The 19,243-nt window shown below is 37.7% G+C and overlaps 1 protein-coding gene across 1 annotated transcript in view; it reads left to right on the plus strand.

Moving 5' to 3' along the window:
* Nucleotides 1–19,243, plus strand: part of LOC128651855 (uncharacterized) — a 199,174-nt gene that overhangs the window by 18,614 nt on the left and 161,317 nt on the right. Inside the window, exons 3-4 of the mRNA XM_053704840.1 lie at nt 9,021–9,186; nt 12,400–12,564. Of these exons, the coding sequence (XP_053560815.1) occupies nt 9,021–9,186; nt 12,400–12,564 (331 nt within the window). The remainder of the gene's footprint in view (nt 1–9,020; nt 9,187–12,399; nt 12,565–19,243) is intronic.

Raw genomic sequence — 19,243 nt, forward strand, 5'->3', positions numbered from 1 at the left:
TGTAGGGGGGTCAGATTAGGGGTTAATATATTTAATGTAGGTGGCGGCGGTGTAGGGGGGTCAGATTAGGGGTTAATATATTTAATGTAGGTGGCGGCGGTGTAGGGGGGTCAGATTAGGGGGTTAATATATTTAATGTAGGTGGCGGCGGTGTCCTGGAGCGGTGGTTTAGGGGTTAAACACTTTATTAGGTATTGCGGTTGACAGGTAGATAGACATTGCGCATGCGTTAGGTGTTAGGTTTTTTTTGTAGGCATTATAGGGAGTTAAGGTGCTCCCATACTCAGCGCAAGACCTGCTACGGCTGCTTTTTATGGCGAGGTGAAAATGGAGTAAGTTTTCTCCATTTTCTCCACGTAAGGCCTTGCGCTGGATATTGGATACCAAATCCCGCTGCTTTTATATGTTAGCCTAGGGGGGAAAAAACTACGTCCGACGGGTGAAATATACGTGCCGCATTTATATGCGGCGCTGTATATAGGATACCAAACCAGCGCAAAAACCGGCGTCGCCGTTGCATATCGGATGGGGCCCATTAAGAGGAAAGAAATGTTATACTATTGTCACTTTAAGCATAGAGAATTTGGATTGTGATCAGCCAAACAGGGCTGGTATAAGTTAAAAGGACATGAAACTTTAAAACGTTTCTTTCATGATTCAAATAGAGCATACAGTTTTAAACAACTTTCCAATTTACTTCTAACTTTCTTTTTTTCTCTTGATATCCTTTGTTGAAAAGCATGCCTAGGAAGGCTTAGGAGCTAGAAGCTAGTTGCTGATTGGTGGCTGCACATATATGCCTCTTGTCATTGGCTTACCAATGTGTTCGGCTAGCTCTCAGTAGTGCATTACTGCTTAAATAAAGTATACCAAGAGAATGAAGCAAAATTGATATGCTCTATCTGAAAAGTGAAAGAAAAAAAATGTGGGTTTCATGTCCCTTTAAATAAAATGTAAAATTACACAAGGGCTGCCGATAAACAATGGAAATGGCTAATTTAGATAATATTGACATTGAAATAGGCTCATCTGCAGTCTTTAACATGGAGATAATTATCAAACCGTAGAATGTGATCAACCCCAAGATTCTTAACATCTACTTAATTGTTATAGTCACTGTAACTTGACACTGGACTTAAACATAATAAGTAAATTAAATAGATTTGATCAAATTGAAAAGTGCATTTACATTTTTGTATATTTACATTTCTTAATTGTTCTGCAGCTTCCAAACCTTTCCACTGGCTATTTTTTTTATGATCACAGATCTGGGGTTTTTAGTCAGAGACCATATCATAAAGCCTGTTTTCTTTAAAGGGACATGAAACCCTAAATTTTGATTTCACGATTCAGATAGAACATACCATTTAATACAACTTTCCAATTTACTTCTATTAACAAATTTGCTTAATTATCTTGGTATCATTTGTTGAAAGAGCAACAATACACTACTGGGAGCCAGCTGATCACACAAGGTGAGCCAATCACAAGACATACATTTCTGTAGCTACCTATCACAAGCTAGCTTTAAAGGGACAGTAAACACCTTGGGATTTGTATGTAAATGTTTATGCATAATTAAACTACTTTGCAATATATTTTCATTATTTATTTTGCCCCTTTTCATGTAATTTAGCTCTGAAAATTGAGTCATTTCTAATACTCAGAACATGAAATGCACCTGCTGACTTCTCAAGGCTAACTCTGCTAGATAGCTGACCCTAATTGGAGTTAACTGATAACAACTGTAAATAAATGCATTTATACTAATTTTATGAGCGTGGCTTGCCTGGTAGTCTGCTAACTAAAGCCCAGATTGACTCTATCAAATAAGCCAAATGGTGGGTGTATTTTTTCTATTGAAAGATAATTGCAGAAAAAAAGGATGTTAATTTTTTTTTTAAATGTTAAGACTTGGCTGATAAATTATTCTTTAGCAGCACAACAGGAATGTCTTACAAGGTTTTTACTGTCCCTTTAATTCAGTGAGCCTATCAAATGTGCACTATATCTGCTATGAGCCACAACATGAAACAATCCCTATGAACAAATTTACAGGTATGGGAGCACTCTCCCATTCAAGAAAATGATCTAGGCAGTATGGGCCTTGATTGGGTGCATGGCGCAGAGCTCTCCACTTGAGAAAAAAGCAGAAGCTTACCAATTACAAACTAATATTCAGGTATAGCACAACCTATTTTTGCACATCTGCAGACTGGGGTAACCTGCCCTCTTGTTTTCCCTTAATGAGGTTTAGCACTGATTCAACTTAGTTACTATTACAAAGAATGGTTTTCCTATCATGATTGTTGATGCAAAACTGAAAATCCGCCTTTTAAACGCATTTGACACCATAGAAGCTTTGGGTGGGAGGGAAAGTAAACAAAAACTCACATAAATTGCCTGAAAATATTAACCCAAGCCTCCCTGGGAGAAAGTCAAACAAGTACAATTTTTAGATGTATTTTACAGCAAAAAGGCTGCAAAATAAATAATGAATGTATATTGGAATAATGTTTCACTTGCAATAATTAATCATTTTATGCGTTGTTGAAGTATCAAGTTTAGTGGTCCTTTAAAGGACCAGATTGGGGCTGTATAATAGGTAAGATAAAATGAACAGGAAAAATATTGATGGATTTTTTTTAACTGTATCTACTCTATTATTTTAAAAATGTATCTGTTAATCAGCAATGCATTATATGTATTGCCAATCATATTAAAGTCCAATATTCCTTTAATTATTTTGAGACATTAAAAGTCATTTTCAGAAGTCGATAGTTTATTTTTATATTAATTGCTGTTCTTTCTCCATCTAAGCTCTTTTTACAGCTTGTTTTATAGCACACGAAATTAAACAGCACTTACAAAATACCAAAATCTTCTCTGCAATCTTAGCTAAATATTGTGACTTGTGTTGCAATTCTCCCTCTTGTATGTTAAAAAGACCTTTGTTTAAATAGCTTATTATATAAAATAATGCTTTTCTGAGCATAGCATTTTGCTTGATTAATTTCAAAAGAGCTGCCTTATTTAGCAATGTACAGTACATCTAAATGACAACTGGTTTTATTTTTAAATGAAAATATATAGTTGAATGTAGACAAAGGGAAATGTAATGCAATCTCTATTTTTCACTCCAAGCAGCTGCAATGATCAGAAATCCATGCAAATTCTAAAACTGCCTACATCTTGCAAATGATAGTCATTGGCAGATTTAGGTCAAAGTACTGGATTTTCCCTTTAAATTCATTGAAAAAAAGGTGCTCATGAATTCAGTGTTTTGTCATAAATATGAACAGTAAGGGAGAAGTGAATTTATGTCATTTATCAGAGCAAAATCTGCTTCAGGCCCACTAAACAATTGGTGCGATCTGCAGAAAGAGAAGAGCACAGTATAAAATTGCAGCTGTGGGTGTGCCAGGAAAATATTAAGAAAGTAAAGAATCATGCACATGAAAAGACAAGATCTTTGGATGCTTTGGTAGCATTTCACGACATTAAACACATATGCAGAATATTGTCAAAAAATTTCTGTCATCAGGTTTATTTATTACAAGTAAATAACACTGTGAACTGGACACTGTAAAGGAATAGAACTTGGGTAATATCCTTTAATTTTCAATAGCTCTCAAAGAGAAAAAAAGAGTTTCATAGTGTAATTCTGTTACTAACAGAATTAAAGGGACATGAAGCACAAACATTTTATTGCATGATTTAAAAAGCATTCGATTTTAAACAACTTTCCAATTTACTTCTATTAGCTACATAGGTTAATTCTCTTGATATTCTTTGTTGAAAACATATCTAAATATGCTCAGTAGCTGCTGCTTGGTGGCTGCACATAGATGCCTCGTGTGATTGGCTCACCCATGTTCATTGCTATTTCTTCAACAAAATAAATCTAAAGAATAAAACAAATTAGATAATAGAATTTAATTGGAATGTTGTTTAAAATTGTATTCTCTATCTGAATCATGAAAGAAAAAATTTGTGTTTCATGTCCCTTTAACTACGTAAGTTTCTTTTTTTTTCTTTAAAGGATATTGAATATTAAAGGACATTCTCTGTGTTCTATTCCTTTACAATATCCAGTGCACGGATTTGTATTTTTATCTTTATGCTTCTCATTCACTTATTTGTAAACATATAATACTGGTTTAATTTCACTGATTATAATTTGGTTTTGTTAATAAATTATTCAAAACTGTCCAGCTTACTCTGAGGTTGAGTGTTTAAAGGGATAATTAACATTAGATATTACTTTTGCATTAACTGAAAAAAGAAAAAACAGAGGCACCAACATGGCCTAGTATTGCAAAGATAGGCAGCTACAATAAACACAAATCCATGTGTATACTCACAAAGAGCAGCGCACCCTATGGTGCTAATGGTAGAGGCCTCGCAGTGGTCCGGCTCACTGTGGAATAGTAGTGGATAACCAAAAGATGTCCCTGAATGGATTGATGGTAGATTTCCTAAGTGGACACAAAGTATATGCACATAGCCCAGTATCGTTTGGACAAAGCAATAAGTAAGTAAAGAATAAACTTACAAGATCCAATACACCTCCAGGTACATTAACAGCAGACTGGGACCTAACAGTCGCCCAGTAGACTGGATAACTCCCAGCAAATCTTGATATATCCTCAGGTTACCAGTGGCACCACAGCTATAATGGGTCCTCAGAATAGTACACCAAACGGCAAGCAAGTGTATAAAATGTATAAAACTTTAATAAAAAGTGACGCGTTTCCCAGCTGACTAAGAGCTGTTTCCTCAGGCTAAAAAATATGTATCACAATAAAAATACACTTGCTATATAACAGGAAATGCATCAGTATACTACATACAAGTACATATACAAGTATATTAGTATACTTTTGTATACTTTTAGTATACTTTTGCATTAAAGCAATCCTGAGAGTGAATAAACTCTAAAAAAATAATTTTAAATGTACAAAATGATCATACATTTATTTAAAAATAAATCTGAAAAGTCCTCCGACCTCAATTAGCCACAGCTGTTTCTTTCATATGATGGTAAGAGTCCACAAGGTTATCATATATGGGATGACACTCCAGTCCACAAGAAGAAGACAAAAACACTCCCACATACCAGAGCTTTAATCCCTCCCATTCTCAAAGAGATGGAATAAGGTGATTTCTGATGGGCTGATCTACTCGTTGTTGATAGGGGTTCTCTGACCAATCTGAGACCTAATTTCCCCAACAGCGTACTTACAAAGGACAGAGGAAAAACATGAGTCATAACTTAAATTTTTCCTGGAAAATTCATATAGCCACTACTTAAGACAACCTTTTTAAAACACCAGGCCGTTCCTCCAGATACAACTTTGTAGTCTAGACAGGGCTTTTGGCCTAGTTTAAGGATACTCCTATATAGTCTTTGAATGGCGTATAATAGGCCACACCCTAGTAAAATGGGCATAAAATTAAAATTGGAAAAAACAATTTGTTGGGACTAATTCTCTGTGATTCTTATGTTTAGTTATTGGTGTTGCACAAAAGAGGGTTATCATAGCTAGGTTTAAATTTTACTGATTTGTTGTAAATGTGTGTATATATAAAATATACCTGTATATATTCATTTTATCCCAGCATATATATATATAATTTGATTCCCAATATTCTTTTTGCAGAAATGGACGGTTTACTATAGAGTAATCATTTAGTTGTAATGCTTAGTGGTTTTACAATAAAATTCTAACTAGTTAGATTGATAAAAAATACACAGATCCCATCATGCCCGGGGGACATATACATACCACATAATTTCTATGGCAGTTTTGGGCACTTTTCAGACGCCTTTATAAATTATTTTAAAAATTAGGTTGGGGGGCGGAGCCAGCTGGGCACCTGAGCGGTCGCACTTAGAAGGAGCTCTCCTCACATATTATCTTTAATTGTTAACTAGACCGCTCAAAGTTGCCCGAGAATCTTTAAAACATCTTATTTATGCCTAGGAGTTCAGTACTACAAAAAACGGAGGTGAAAAGGGGATCTAAAAACGTCCATACACGGAACCTTTCTCTATCGCCCATAATCTACAGACATACCAGCTAAGGGGCAGCCATCTTGCGAGCCGCATGGCGCTCAACATAGTAAGAGAACGGATTGAAGCTGAATATAGCAATAAACTTTCTCTACCTACTCCCCGGTCCTATGGTATCCTGTGAGACACACACTGGCGGTACAGCTGAGTACCCGAGTCTCACAGAGGAGGAACACACTACAGTCGCAACCAGGGAGCCCAGAGATACCGCACGATGGCTGTCACAGCCGTCGATTTGCTCAGACTATTGACTGTCAAGATGGAGAGGCAGTTTTATTCTCTTGCAGCAATCCTCTCCGATAAGCGGAGCGCTGCAGCTATGGAGGACACGGAATATCGGATGACACAAGCTTCCTCCAGATTGCGTGATGCATTAAAAAGTAATAAGCTGCCAGTGAGCATAATGGAGGGATTAACTATTAAGGATGCCTCGATTAGCCCTATCTTGCAGGACTGGGAGAAGAAGAGTACAAGTTACAAATTTGAGGATAATGCTGACAGCAACTTAATGATGACTTCGCCAAAACTCTCATCTAGCCCTTCGGTGCTACGACAGATCGCTGAAAGCCATCAAATTCTGCATACCCATGAGCTAAATGCTGAAACAAATATAACCCCAGCTACAACACATTTGCTCTTTACCTCCTACTCAGATCCTGAAGACGGCCGAGACAGAAGATGGAGTGTCAGTGTGATGTCCAACCTAGTATTTTGCGGGCTCTCAGCTTTACTCCCTGCAGACTCCATTATGCTTACCCTGCTCCCCTATGAGAACTACCTAATGTTGCCCAAGCTGTACTGCCCTCTGAGCCTACTACCTAGCGTTCATCCACAAACACAGATGGCAAGAAACTCCCATATGACCGCTGCAAGACTGGGCGTTGGGTGACTGTTTTCTCCTTCCACCACATAGAGCCCCAGAGCTTAGATTTGGCTGTGGTAGTGCAAACTGATTATGCAGGATCTAAAGACACAGGCACCTTAATGAGAACACATGTTTGAGAACGGTGTATGTCTTACTATGTTTGTTAGTGGTCTGTTATCTATTTACTTAATTTAGTATAAGTTGTGCTTTTTACTGAAATTAGTTACCCCTAGTACAGTTTAAGTAATAGTCCTTTTATTTTTCAGTAACCGTTTAGCTTCTGAGTCCTTTTTGACCTTCAGAATTCTATGTGACCACCTACCCTGTTGCAGAGTCTGAGGTTATGTTGAGGTTATGCAGATGAGTTTCAAACCCCATAATTACCCAGAGATTAAGTTGGTCCTATATAAAGTTTGCTCTTACAGAGCTCCAATGTCTATTATATGCCGACTAACCTCCCTTGTCCTTCATTTCTATATCTAACCAATCTGGTATGTCCATGAGATATAACTCACCTGTAAGCAGAATACTTCCTTTTTCAGTGAAACCTACGCCTAGATCCCTAATTACCAAGTTCACAACTGTACTAATGAGGCTCTCTTATACCCCAGTTAGCTCTTTAGAAGATAAGTGAGTTCACAGATTCATCTAATGATATTATGTCTTGTTTGCAATGTCCCACATAAGCCTCTTGTTATTTGATATTGTGGCACATCTAAATATGTTTTATGTCTCTTACTACCTGAGTGTAGCAGTGAACATATTAAGCAGTGAAACCATAAGCCTCCACACATGGGACTGTATGCACGTTATAGAATACCTCCAGTTTCCCTGATACATGTTCTCTGACAATTAGGACTTAATGCGTATTACAATGTGGCCATGTAAGCTTCCTATGCTAAAGGTTTAAGGTTAAATGAGCTATTTACCTATTTCAATACTAGAAGCTATGTCCTTAATGAGACTTTTCCACTCCTAGCCTAAACTACCCACAGGTACTGCCCCACTCGCAGAGCCCATATCCTTGACTCGATAGTAAGCCCCCTAGTTGCCCCATTCACATCATTGATTTGGCATTTAGACAACTCCGCCCCTCACTCCCTTCACTCCCCTCTCTTTTCATCCCTTTTTCTCTCTCCCTTTTTCATCTCTTTAACGCAGCTCTGATCTGCTATTTTTCCCCATCTTGCTCTTTTACATACTAGGTCCAAAAGTGGCCCCTCTCAACGCCAATTTCCTCTCTCAGTATCCATCAGCTCCGTTGGGTTCAAAAGTAGCCCGTTGTTTTCATGGAGGAATTCATTACAGAAAAATAATATAAAACAGAGGTTTCAGATGATAAGCCATACAGATTTGATGCATTTATTATTTTATTTTTTTCTTTCTTATAGCTTTATTCTGGTTGTCATGTATTTTGATGTTTATGCTCTATGGCATTTCGCATATGATGTACTATTCCATAACCTCAATAAAAAAGTATTTAATAAAAAAAAAAAATTAGGTTAACGCAGCCTTCTATTACTCACCTGCACTGACACTGAAGTTTTTATACACTGGGAATTGGTTTTAACGCCCACACCGCAGGTGGTAGTCTGCAGGTGTACTAAGGGTTAACTTTTTGTTGTGCTTTTAATGCACCTTCCTACATTGTCTCTTCCTGCATCTAAGGTGCAATAGCCGTTTTAGACCTAGATTACAAGTGAAGTGATACATTTTTATGAGTGCAAACTTTATTAAATGCCATTCGATCCACTGAAATACATTTGTGTGGATTTCCTTAATATCTATAGTTACTTATCTGTTTATATGTGGCTGGCATGTAATTCAATTTCATAGTTTTGTGTTGCATTTTAAATTCCTTAATTTTTTTTAAAAAAAACTTCTGTAGTTAAAGAATGTATCCAAATAGTTTTTAGAACAAGTGTAAGCAATCCAAGCATGAACACAAACTATCTCAGGCATTATTATGTAGATTTGGCTTTGCCGATCCAGTATAACATATGTCAGTGCAAAAAGAGCCAAATATTCCGCCTGCTGCGTACTGATTCTGATTCCTTTTTTATTACAATCTTTTCACAGAATCCTGTGCCCATGCCCAGGTACTCAGTAGGCTTCTACTTTACACATGAAGCCAAGCCGACAAGGTCAGAGCTGCAGATAATGTCCACATTCCAAAAGGATGTCAACTTTCCAATCCTTGTAAAAGACATGGCAGAGTGTTTAAGGGAGAAAGGAGAGAGCCAAGGTATATAAATATAGACTATGGAAGCTGATTAATTGCTGTACATTTTTCTAAAATCTACACATTTACGTTGTCTACCTTTATATATCAACAAATTAAAATGTTTAAAGGGACATGAAACCAAACATTTTTCGTTCGTGATTCAAATAGAGCATGACATATTTCTAATTTGCTTCTATTATCAATTTTGCTTCATTCTCTTGGTATCCTTTATTGAAGGAGAAGCAAAGGACTACTGGGAGCTAGCTGTACACATTGGTAAGCCAATGATAACAGGGATATATGTGTAGCTACCAGTCAGCAGCTAGCTACCAGCTCCTGAGTTTACCTAAGTATTCTTTTTCAACAAAGGATACCAAAAGAATGAAGCAAATTAGATAATCAAAGTCAAATGGAAAGTTGTTTAAAATTATATGCTATGAGGCCTATTTATTTAGCCCCGTATGGCCCTAATGCTGCTGTTTCCGCGACAGCATTCAGGCTCGCCAGAAACAGGAGTTAAGAAGCAGCGGTCTTAAGACTGCTGCTCCTTAACTCGTCCGCCAGCTCTGAGGCGTTGGACAGCAATCCACCCGATCGTATACGTTGATTGACACAAATCTGCAGGGAGCGGCATTGCACAAGCAGTTCACCAGAACTGCTTGTGCAATGTTAAATGCTGACAGCGCATGCTATCGGCATTTAGTGATGCAGGGCGGACATGATTCACTATAGCGAATCATGTCTACCTGGGGTATGATGAATCTACTCCTATATCTGAATCATGGAAGCAAAAAAATGAGTTTAATTTCCCTTTAAGAGGGCTATGCCATCAAGCATCCAGAAATTAAGCCTTTTATAATTACACACATACATATGTTAGAATGTAAAATCACAATTACACAATTGAAATACAGTGAAAGACAAATACCCCATAACAGCTTCTTGCATATACTCCTGAACAGATTTGTGCATATACTCCTGAACAGATTTGTGCATATACTCCTGAACAGCTTCTTGCATATACTCCTGAACAGCTTCTTGCAGGGCCGCCACTAGAAATGTTGGGGCCCCTGACTTGACCATTGATCAGGGCCCCACCCCCCACCACCCTTGACAAGTGCAATTTTTGACCAAGTGGCTAAAATGTATATGCACTTTATTCTTAAACGGCCACTGTAAGTAAATATTTTCTATGCCTGTTAACTATATAACTATATAAATATAAATAAATTTAAAAAAATGCATATCTGCCAAAAGGGCACCTACCATTTGTGTATTGAGGAGGAAACATTTCTGCTTTTAAATATAGAATTTCTACAGCATTGTCAAATAATCATAAATACACTGCTGCTAAAAAAAAATTTTTATGGGCCCCTGGCCCCACCATACAACTACTACCACACTGAAGTTACAATCCAAAATTGCACAAAGAAATACAAACATTTGCTAAGTAAGTCCTACCTCCTCTGCAAATGAAAGTGATCTGCCATCTGACTCAGGCACACACTGTACAAACTTAAGTGCCAAGTCTGTCTCACACTATGCATAGTGGTTTAGTGCACACTCAGAAATCCTCTCAAATACTAATACTTTACTCCTTGTAATAACATTTCCCATGCTCAATTAGCACTCTGCTGTAGTACCCACTGGTGGCTGCCAAAATTTAAAAAAAAAAAAAAAAATTTTTTAGTTCTTGCATCATGGGGCCCCCCTGGCCCATTGGGCCCCTGACAGGAGTCACCCCTGTCACCCCCTGATGGCGGCCCTGGCTTCTTGCATATACTCCTGAACAGATTTGTGCATATACTCCTGAACAGATTTGTGCATATACTCCTGAACAGCTTCTTGCATATACTCCTGAACAGATTTGTGCATATACTCCTGAACAGCTTCTTGCATATACTCCTGAACAGATTTGTGCATATACTCCTGAACAGCTTCTTGCATATACTCCTGAACAGATTTGTGCATATACTCCTGAACAGATTTGTGCTGTGCATATACTCCTGAACAGATTTGTGCATATACTCCTGAACAGATTTGTGCATATACTCCTGAACAGCTTCTTGCATATACTCCTGAACAGATTTGTGCATATACTCCTGAACAGATTTGTGCATATACTCCTGAACAGATTTGTGCATATACTCCTGAACAGATTTGTGCATATACTCCTGAACAGATTTGTGCATATACTCCTGAACAGCTTCTTGCATATACTCCTGAACAGATTTGTGCATATACTCCTGAACAGATTTGTGCATATACTCCTGAACAGATTTGTGCATATACTCCTGAACAGATTTGTGCATATACTCCTGAACAGATTTGTGCATATACTCCTGAACAGATTTGTGCATATACTCCTGAACAGATTTGTGCATATACTCCTGAACAGATTTGTGCTGTGCATATACTCCTGAACAGATTTGTGCATATACTCCTGAACAGCTTCTTGCATATACTCCTGAACAGATTTGTGCATATACTCCTGAACAGATTTGTGCTGTGCATATACTCCTGAACAGATTTGTGCATATACTCCTGAACAGATTTGTGCTGTGCATATACTCCTGAACAGATTTGTGCATATACTCCTGAACAGCTTCTTGCATATACTCCTGAACAGATTTGTGCATATACTCCTGAAAAGCTTCTTGCATATACTCCTGAACAGATTTGTGCATATACTCCTGAACAGCTTCTTGCATATACTCCTGAACAGATTTGTGCATATACTCCTGAACAGCTTCTTGCATATACTCCTGAACAGATTTGTGCATATACTCCTGAACAGCTTCTTGGCTACTTAGCAAATTCCACCTTCTATCTAAGTAAATACTCAGTGATTTCACAAACCCTTGTCCCAATACTGGAAATCACTTATTAGTGGTATATTGCTCTTTTGAAAATCTCATTGCAGTGATATGCAATTTAGACCCAAACTTGCATACTATTAAAAAACAATTTATTCTTGTCTATTATTAATTTGGCAGTACCTTACAAATACATGATAAAAAATATACATTATTTGTTGAAGTAACAAAAAAACAGTCATGTTGCAAACATTCCAGATCTTGGCATTTACAGCCTAAAATATATGCAATTGATATGAAGATCTTGTTCTGTGAGTACCATGATTACCTCAAGTTGCTTAGTTTCACTGCCCTCAAGAACTCTCAAAAAACTAACAAAACCAAAAACTGTTAGCTCATTGTTTGCTCTTTTTTTTAGCACCTCAAGAAAATGAACTGAAAGGTTGGTGTGTAGAAAAAATAGATGGAACAAGGTCTTCTTTGGTTCAGCCATCATCAGTCTACATAAACATTCACCATGTGACAAAATACCGACAAGAAATTGGTGTACACTTGAAAATAATGCAAGCATTTGGACTTGAAGGTATTAAACAAAAGCCCACACAATAGGATAGCTATGGAAATCAAGCTATTTGAAAGCCTTATAGTCATAAAAGTTATGTTTAACATACTTTATATTTCGTTTCTTTGAGGAGGAAGTTGGACACAAAACCTAAAATTATAGCATCAGGCGTGTCATTGTACGTAGAAATAGAAGTTAGAAATAGTTTTACAATTTATAATTTCTCACAATATTTCCTGCAGCAATCCTAGCTGGGAAATATCTGGGGGAAAGGGTTAAACAAAAGTGGTTTTGGAACTGTGTGTTTATTTGAAAGTATTTTAACATAGTTCAATAGAAAAGGCCTAATAAGTTAGTATAGATTTCTGTAAGTATCAGCGTATTTTCACTAGCGTTTGGCAAATCACAGATATTGATGTTTCTAAGAATTTAAGTTTAGATGGAGATTAAGAATGGTGATGTTGGTGAACAAATGCTATGTGGCTGGACATGCAGCACGTGAACAGTAGACAGGGGAATGCAATATATGTAATTAACCTTCAAAATATAATTATGTGCTCTGTAAACATATACACACGTAAGCTGAAAATAATTATTGTGTACTGTTTACATATAATTTACATAATTTAAATATATAAAAAAAAGATATATATATATATGTTGCAAACAAAATATGACCCCAAAGCAGTATGCTTAAAGAAACATGAAAGTCAAAACTAACTTTCATGGTTCAGAAAGAGCATACAATTTTAGAAGACTTTACAACATACTACTATTATCAATTTTACTTCATTATCTTAGTATATTGGGTAGAATGAGGTTCAACAGTGCACTACTGGGAGCTAGTTGTTTAGTGGTGGCTTCAGGGCCACCATTAGAAATTTTGAGGCCCCTTACTTAACCATTGATCAGGCCCCCACCACTTTGACATGTGCAATTTTTGACCAAGTGACTAAAACATATATGCACTTTATTCTTAAGTGTAGTCAAACTTGATAATGTTCTAAAGGTAGTAACACACAAACACAGAAACACATAGGGGAATATTTATCAAGCTCCGAATGGAGCTTGATGCCCCGTGTTTCTGGCGAGCCTGCAGGCTCGCCAGAAACAGCAGTTATGAAGCAGCGGTCACAAAGACCGCTGCTCCATAACCTGTCAGCCTGCTCTGAGCAGGCGGACAGACATCGCCGGAAATCAACCCGATCGAATACGATCGGGTTGACTGACACCCCCCTGCTGGCGGCCTATTGGCCGCGAGTCTGCAGGGGGCGGCGTTGCACCAACAGCTCTTGTGAGCTGCTGGTGCAATGCTGAATACGCCGAGCGTATTGCTCGCCGTATTCAGCGAGGTCTGTCGGACCTGATCCGCACTGTCGGATCAGGTCCGACAGACCTTGATAAATATGGGCCACAGACACACTCATACACTGAAAATCACACATAAGGATTCACATATAGACACTCTAGCAGACACGCAAAGAAACACACAAACACACTCAGACACCCATACAGCACTTGTTTACATTGACCTGACAAGTAATGAGGTAGACTACAGTTTTGTCAAAAAAGGAGATTTACAAAACAAAATATGTTCTGATTAACTTTTTGTCAAGGAAAATGCCAACTATACGATGACAACAGCATGCAGTGGCTGAAAGGAAGGGCCCTCAACTGCCTAAACAATAATTTAAAGGTTAAGTGGTGACTTCCGAAAAGGTCTCATTAGTCTCAAAGTCTGCAGAAAGATGTGAATAATCAGTAGTAAGGTCATAATGTCCTAAAAAAGAACAGACAATGGACACACACACACACAAAATCAAACACACACTTGCACATACACCCAAGGAAACACCCACAGAGACAACCTCAGAAAACACACAAAGACATACATACTCACAGACACCCACAGAAAACACACAAAGACATACACACACACAGAGAGAAAGCCACAGAAAACACACAAAGACATACATACACACCCTCACTAAGACATCCACAGAAAACACACAAAGACATACACTCACACCCTCACAGAGACTCCCACAGAAAATACACAGACATATGCACACACCAGCACAGAGACAACTACAGAAAATGCATAGACATATGCACACACCCTTACAGAGACATCCACAGAAAACACACAGACATACATACACACATCCTCACAGAAAATGCACAGACATATGCACATACCATCACAGAGACATCCACAGAAAATACACAAAGACATACATACACACACACACCCTCACAGGGAGACCCACAGAAAATGCACAAAGACATACGCACACACCCTTACAGAGACATCCACAGAAAATGCACAAAGACATACATACACACCCTTACAGAGACATTCACAGAAAATACACAAAGACATACACACACCCCCACAGAGACATCCACAGAAAATGCACAAAGACAGGCACACACAACCTCACAGAGAGACCCACAGAAAAAAATATACACTCATAGAGACACCAACCAAAGCACAAAGACATAAACACAGACACCCACAGAAACACTCACAGGAGGTAAAATTTCTGCACATTGCCATCCCCTAAATCAACAGTGTGTCACATGCATGATAAAAAAAATAGCATAGATTAAGAGAGAACTTTTAAACCAGTTTACATTTAAACACTTTTAGAAGTAAAGTTTGTGCGAAAAATCTATACAAACTATATATTGTTTTTTTCAGCAGACCAAGCAGATTCAATAATAAACATATTATTATATGTGTATGTATCATCAGGTTTAAAAAATAGCACTTAAAATGTGAAAAAAGTGTATTTTTTTTACTCCTGACTCAATAACTAATAGTATGTAATTTTATTTTTCTAATCGTTATCATTAAAACCTGTGTGGATAAATATTTGTAGTAGGTAACCTGTCTGAAATAAGCAGAAATGAAGAACATTTCACTGTTTTTATCTCATTGTGTTATTGCAGGCATGTCAATTTGATAAATGATCAAAAACAGCATCTTAGAATTTACTATACTGTTTTCAGCATTAAACAGTTCTGGCCACCTGAGAAATTAAAATGGGGTACATAAAGCACACATTTGTAGAAAGAACACCCCTTGGTGCATCAAATGAGGGGCTACAAGTATTTCTAGCATGAATTTGGGGTGTGCAGCAATTAATGGAATAAGTTGCATTGCTTAAAAAAAAATTCTAAGCAAAGAGCCATATTCCACTTAATATTACATTGTCTATTTTGTGCTAGCAATACATGTAGCCCCTCATTTTATGTGCCAAGGGATGTACCTTCCAAAAATGTGTACTTTATTTAATGTATCTTAGTTTCCCAGGTTTCTACAGCTGTCTGATTGCAGACATAACCCATAAAAGTTAAAAGGCTATTTTTTTAGACGATTTCAAGATTGCCATGTCTGCAATTAAACAGTTATAGCCACTTGGAAAATTAAAATATGGTACACACATTTGTAGAAAGTACACCCTTTGGCGCATTAAATGAGGGGCTACATGTATCTCTATCACATAATTGAGGTGCACAACAATTAATGGAATATGGTGCTTTGCATAAAAAATACATGTAGCCCCCCATTTGATGCCTCAAAGTGTGTACTTTCCAAAAATGTTTACTTTATTTAATGTATTTTAATTTCCCAGGTGGCTACAGCTGTCTGATTGCAGGTATAACCCGGTAAAGTTAAACATTTTTTTTTTTAATTTTGTTTACAAAATAAATAGATATTTTTAAAGGAATTGTTGCTAGAAAATATATAGGGGCCCATTTATCAAGCTCCGGATAGAGCTTGAGGGCCCGTGTTTCTAGCGAGCCAGAAACACCAGTTATGAAGCAGCGGTCTAAAGACCGCTGCTCCATAACCTGTCCGCCTGCTCTGAGCAGGCGGACAGACATCGCCACAAATCAACTCGATCAAGTACGATCGGGTTGATTGACACCTCCCTGCTGGCGGCCTGGCCGCGAGTCTGCAGGGGGCGGCGTTGCTGCTGGTACAATGCTGAATACGGAGAGCATATTGCTCTCCGCATTCAGCGAGGTCTGTTCGGACCTGATCCGCACTGCCGGATCAGGTCCGAGCGGATCAGGTCCGACAGACCATTGTTAAATAGGCCCCATAGTTTTTATTGCAAAAAATAAGTTTCTTTGCAAAAAAAAATACAGAAGTTTTGAAAGATGGAGATAGCTGTGTAAAGAGGGTGTTTTACTCATCTTTCACGCAAGCTAAAAGACTGATTATAAAAATATATATATATATATTTTTAAATAGCATTCATCTACCATTTATTAATTTGTAACCACATTATCCAGGTGATCATGGGATTACAAATATAATATCGGTCCATATTGTAAAAAGGAATGCAAAATTTCTCAGCTAGGTGATCACTGCGGTAACACTGTTACCACAGTGATCATTTAGCTATAATACTTAAACCGATATTGATTTTTCAAAAATAAACAAGTTTATTTTTAGAACATGTATTTTGGGGGGTCTCTATGCAATTTTAAACTTTATTTATGTGCCTTTAGAGACCCCCAAATCCTTTTTTTTACTTTTTTTATATATTTTTATTTACTTTTTTATTTTTTAGATGATTGCCTTTCCAATGGTGGGTCTTGGGGGTCTGTAGCTGTGTAGATGCCTGAGATACATGCATCTAAGCAGCATGCCCTCATCTCCCTTTTAAATAAAGTTGTGCAGTGATGTCATTGCGTCATTGTGCGTGATGTCACTGCACAAAACATGAAGCCCCGACGATGCCTGTCACTATACAGGCCAGATTGCCGGGGTAGAAGTGGATGAAGGTCACAAGAACTTCACAAAGGTGGGGGAGTGCTAGTGACGGTCATTAGCACCTGAGAGGGAAACTTTGCAACAGCTCAGAGCCGTCGTTAGCACTCAAGTGGTTGAATCATATTTGTAAATGTGCAAACAAAAATACTCATAATTGTACACAAATGATCTGTCAAAATGGGTAGAAAAGGAAAAGTACTTTTGAAAGGTTGACATATGTTTGCGGGGGGGTTCCCCATTTTCCCCAACCAAGAGCACCATTTCAAATTTGGTGTAAAAAATGTCCCATCTGTCAGCTGTTCTTATGAATTTTGAAAATGCTGTACTCTCTATGGTCTTGGTGGAACCATAAGCTGTGGTACTCGGTCTCATGCCATTAGATGGTTAAATGCTGGATTTAGGCTTGTTTCTATGTATGAAATTAAGTCAACTGCAGTGTAAACTGGACAGTGTTAAGTTAACCTTAATCTCATTTCAAACACTGGGCAATCTTAGCCTGAGAATATAACATTTTATACAGTCCTTGCATAAAGGGGCAGTAAACTGGAATGTAATAAAAAAAAATATATATATATATATATATATATATATATATATAAATAAATTGCACCTACCATTTGTGTATTGAGGAGGAAACATTTCTGCATGGTTTTAAATATAGAATTTCTACAGCATTGTCAAATAATCATAAATACACTGCTGCATATTGCTAAAAAAAATTATGTGTTTTTATGGACCTCTGGTCCCACCATACAACTACCACAGTGAAGTTACAATCCGAAATTGCACAAAGAAATAAAAAACATTTACTAAGTAAGTCTTACCTCCTCTGCAAATGAAAGTGATCTGTCCTGTGACTCAGGCACACACTGTACAAACTGAAGTGCCAAGTCTGTCTCACACTGTGCATAGTAGTTTAGTACCCACTCAGAAATCCTATCAAATGCGAATGCTTTACTCCTTGTAATGATATTTCCTGCACTCAATAGCACTCTGCTGTAGCGCCCTCTGGTGGCTGCCAAAATGTAAAAAAAATAAAAATATTTTGAATAATAGTTGTGCTTGCCCCATGGGGCCCCCTGGCCCAGTGTGCACCTGACAGGAGTCACCCCTTTCACCCCCTGATGGCGGCCCTGGGTGGTTACATGCATATTCCTCTTGGCTCACTAGATGTTTTCAACTAGATTCCTGGTGAGCCAATGGCAATGCAAGCAACAGTGCAATAAAAAGTATTGATGGTGTTATTAATAGTAATAATAGTTGATAGTCATGGTAAGCCTTCTCTGTGTTCTGTGAACTGTGGATACTGTTTCCTATCTCTATTTGATTCAAGTATAGGCGAGTCAGTCACAGTGAGTGAGCAACGGACCAGGCTGGGAATTACAATCTGACCTGTTAGGAGTACTTGAGGGTAGAACTAAAGAATACTGATTACTGATTACATTAGCTGCATCAAGGAAAACAAATAAGGAAGAGAAGGTCACTGAGTACCCTTTGCCAATGCTCCAGGTACCCCCCCAGGGGTACATGTACCACAGGTTAAAACACAAGGATCTAAGCTCATAAACACACTCTTCACTCAGCTAATAATGTACTCATCTACTTCAACAAAAGTACCCCTCCCATCCATACCAACAAGACTTTTCATATCTTATTTTTTGGATTTTCCACACCAATATTCGTATCTAATTATTTAAAACAATGGATCTAACACATAAATCTTAATCAGACATGCTTATTATTAGTTTTTTTAAAACTTGTCACACATTCTACCAATAAAAACATCTGCTTTACCTGCTCGAATCTCTCCCTAATTCATAATAATCTTTAAGAACTCTTACGTGCCAGAATCTTCCCACTAGAAGTATTACAGTAGGTCACTGGTTTCTTAACCTCTCCTCAGGCCTC

Source organism: Bombina bombina, chromosome 3 (genome assembly GCF_027579735.1).
Source record: "Bombina bombina isolate aBomBom1 chromosome 3, aBomBom1.pri, whole genome shotgun sequence".
Taxonomy (NCBI): domain Eukaryota; kingdom Metazoa; phylum Chordata; class Amphibia; order Anura; family Bombinatoridae; genus Bombina; species Bombina bombina.